At 56.3% G+C, this 3443-nt stretch overlaps 1 protein-coding gene across 1 annotated transcript; it reads left to right on the top strand.

Annotated features, from left to right (window-relative positions):
- Positions 1 to 1123: 1123 nt before the first annotated feature.
- LOC127396219 (olfactory receptor 14J1-like) lies at positions 1124 to 2050 on the top strand. The gene has a single exon (XM_051643839.1). The coding sequence runs from the start codon at positions 1124 to 1126 to the stop codon at positions 2048 to 2050; it is 927 nt and encodes a 308-aa protein (XP_051499799.1).
- The last annotated feature ends 1393 nt before the right edge of the window (positions 2051 to 3443 follow it).

Genomic DNA, 3443 nt, shown 5'->3' with positions numbered 1-3443 from the left:
CATCTTCACAGCCCTGGGCATGGTGAGTGTCTCTTTGCATGCCCCTCTGTGCGGGGGGAGGAACCAGTCCTGGAGCTGCTGGCTTGGACAGGAGACCCAGACTCCTGCAGCTTTGCAGGGAGAGAGGAGCAGGTTTGTCAAGGCCCCTGAGAAAGTGCCTTCAGCCTTTCCTCTGCCTGCAGGAAGCACTGCCCTCAGCTCTGTGCTCTCCCCAGGGCTGATCTGGTCTCCTCTTCAGGAGTGGCCAGCACAGAGCTGCCCCTGGGCAGGGTCCTGCTGCCAGGAGGGCTCTGCAGGGCAGAGCTGAGCACAGGCTGGGTGGGATGGGGCTGTGAGCAGGGCCAGGGAGGAGAGGTGGGGACAGCTTCCAGCAGGAGCAGCTGCAGTCAGGTCCCTTCCCCGCAGCAAGCCCTTGGTCTCCTCTGCTCCACAGCAGAGCTCCTGGCTCCAAGGCACTGGGATCTCAGCCTGAGTCACCTGCTTAGCAGCTTGATCCCTGCGGAGGAGAAGCGTCCAAGTGCCACCTCAGGGTGCCTGTCCTCCCTCTCTGGGAGCATCGGGGCATTTCTCCATCTGGCCCTGCTGCCTGTGCTGTCCTTGCCCTTCCCCTCAGGCTCCCTAAGGACAAGGGTGTCTAAGGTGCAGCTCAGACACCGATTCTGCAGGAGCTCTCAGGCAGCTGTGGCCAGGGCAGCAAAACCGCTGGGCCCAGCCCAGCTGAGGTTCTCTGGACATGCTGGGCTGGAGGGCTTGGGACCAGCCAGCTCTGCTGGTGGCACCACAGCTGTAGGAGTTTCGTGGAGGTTCTCCTACAGGAATATGCACAAGTGGATCACAGATGAGGAAAAGAGGGTATTTTTGAAGCTGACATACTTTTCCCAGCTCCCCCCTGCTGTGGAGCAGGGAGAGCTCCTTGGGAGCTCAGCTCCTCACAGCACACTTGACCCACATGACCAGAGCTCCAGCCAGGGAGATCCAAGAAGGTTCTGTAAAAAAGGAGACAATGTCTGTTTTCAGGGGCTGGGGTTTGAAGGGAGGGAATGGGAAGAGATTTGCTCAGGGCTGTCCTGACTTGTGAGTGTGCTTTCCTCCTCTGGCAGCACCTCCTGAGGAAAGGGCTGGGATGTCCAACAGCAGCTCCATCAGCCAGTTCCTCCTCCTGGCATTCGCAGACAGGCGGGAGCTGCAGCTCCTGCACTTCTGGCTCTTCCTGGGCATCTACCTGGCTGCCCTCCTGGGCAACGGCCTCATCATCACCACCATCGCCTGGGACCACCACCTCCACACCCCCATGTACTTCTTCCTGCTCAACCTCTCCCTCCTCGACCTGGGCTGCATCTCCACCACCCTCCCCAAAGCCATGGCCAATTCCCTCTGGGACACCAGGGCCATCTCCTACTCAGCATGTGCTGCACAGCTCTTGTTCTTTGTCTTCTTCCTCTCAGCAGAGTGGTCCCTTCTCACCATCATGTGCTATGACCGCTACGTGGCCATCTGCAGACCCCTGCACTACGGGACCCTCCTGGGCAGCAGAGCTTGTGTCCACATGGCAGCAGCTGCCTGGGCCTCTGGGTTTCTTTATTCTCTGCTGCACACAGCCAGTACATTTTCACTGCCCCTCTGCCAGGGCAATGCCCTGGGACAGTTCTTCTGTGAAATCCCCCAGATCCTCAAGCTCTCCTGCTCACACTCCTACCTCAGGGAACTTGGGCTTCTTGTGGTTAGTGCCTTTTTAGGATTTGGCTGTTTTGTCTTCATGGTGGTGTCCTATGTGCAGATCTTCAGGGCTGTGCTGAGGATCCCCTCTCAGCAGGGAAGGCACAAAGCCTTTTCCACCTGCCTCCCTCACCTGGCCGTGGTCTCCCTGGTCATCAGCACTGGCATCTTTGCCTACCTGAAGCCCCCCTCCATCTCCTCCCCATCCCTGGACCTGGTGGTGGCAGTTCTGTACTCAGTGGTGCCTCCAGCAGTGAACCCCCTCATCTACAGCATGAGGAACCAGGAGCTCCAGGATGCTGTGCAGAAACTGGTGACTGGAGGATTTTCATAAGTGCTCACCTGGTTGTCTTCTTGTGCAAATCACTGCTGATGTATCTCATTGTATGTCCTGCCCATCTTTGCTAGTTTTTCTGGGGTTAGCTTATCAACTTTATGGGGTTTTATTTGCTCTGTTCTTCTTTTTCTAATGTTGTCCAGAAAGGAATGTCAGTACTTGTGCCCTTTCTAATTCTGTGTCTGTCCAGCTTGTGTCTGACCCAGAGACTGTGTAAATTAGGAGCCGTGCTCTCTGTGTGTTTAAACAGAATCCAGACCTTCCAGCCACTCAGAGATCCTTCCTTGGAGACCTTCTCAGAGCCTCTGTGCAGAGGGGCAGGGTAAGGGCTGCACAACAGCACTGCCAGGGAGCACCAGCACCTGGGCATATCCAAGCTGTTCCCTTCCCACTTTCCCAGGGTTGCAGGCTGCCTGGCACCAGGATCTCCTGAGCATGCCAGCCAGAGAGACACTGCCACTGACCTGCATTGCACAGAGTCATAGAGTGGGTTGGGGTGGAAGGGACCTTGAAGGTCATCTAGTTCTATTGTCCTGCATGGACAGCAACACCTTTCACTTACATTATGTTTCTCCAAGCTCCATCACATCTGGCCTTGAACACTTCCAGGGTTGGGGCAGCAACAGCTTCTCTGGGCAACCTGCACCAGTCTCTCACCACCCCCAAAGGAAAGAATTTCTTAGTGAAATCTACTAAAAATCCCTTTTTTTCACATTGAAACTCTTCCCTTCTCATCCTGTCACTGCATGGCCCTGAAATAAAGTCCCTCTCCAGCCTTCCTGGTGAGATGAACCCCAGAGAGCACAACCCCCACAGCTCTTCCTGGGGGGCTGTGAGGGTCTGTAGGACAGACAGTGTCTCCAGGTCACCCCATGTTGACAGCAACGTCCCTTGGAAACCACCTGGATGCAGCTGAGGGATGTGCTTCCTTGAACCAAGGGCCACCAGCCTGTCCCAGCTGCTGGCCACCATCTCTGCCCACAGGGCTGTGAGTCCTATTTTGTCAGCCTGTTGCACCTGGGAGTGTTTCCTGCTGGTGGCCACAGCCTGCCTTCAGGGCTGGGCTTGCTGTCACCTGCCTCTGTCTGCAGGATTCATGGGCTGGAAGGTCGGTCCTGAGCAGGCAATGGCACCTGGGTCAGGGGTGTTTAGGTTTGAGTGATTCTGGCCTGGTGTTGAACACCTGTACGAGGAACTGGAGAGAGGGTCCTTAACTCCCTGAAAGACCCAGGAGGGTTGGAACAGGGATGGGTCAATATTCCCCCTGTTCCTGCCATACTCTACAAAAGCAGGAGAACCAGAAGCTCAGGCCCTTTCCTTCCTCTGCCTCCTTCCTTTCTGCTGCTGCTGCTGCTGCTGCCTGGGGATTCTTCATTTCACCAGGTGCTCT

This window comes from Apus apus, unplaced genomic scaffold (genome assembly GCF_020740795.1).
Source record: "Apus apus isolate bApuApu2 unplaced genomic scaffold, bApuApu2.pri.cur manual_scaffold_34_ctg1, whole genome shotgun sequence".
In the NCBI taxonomy this organism is placed as follows: domain Eukaryota; kingdom Metazoa; phylum Chordata; class Aves; order Apodiformes; family Apodidae; genus Apus; species Apus apus.
This window is presented reverse-complemented; position numbering and strand designations above follow the sequence as displayed.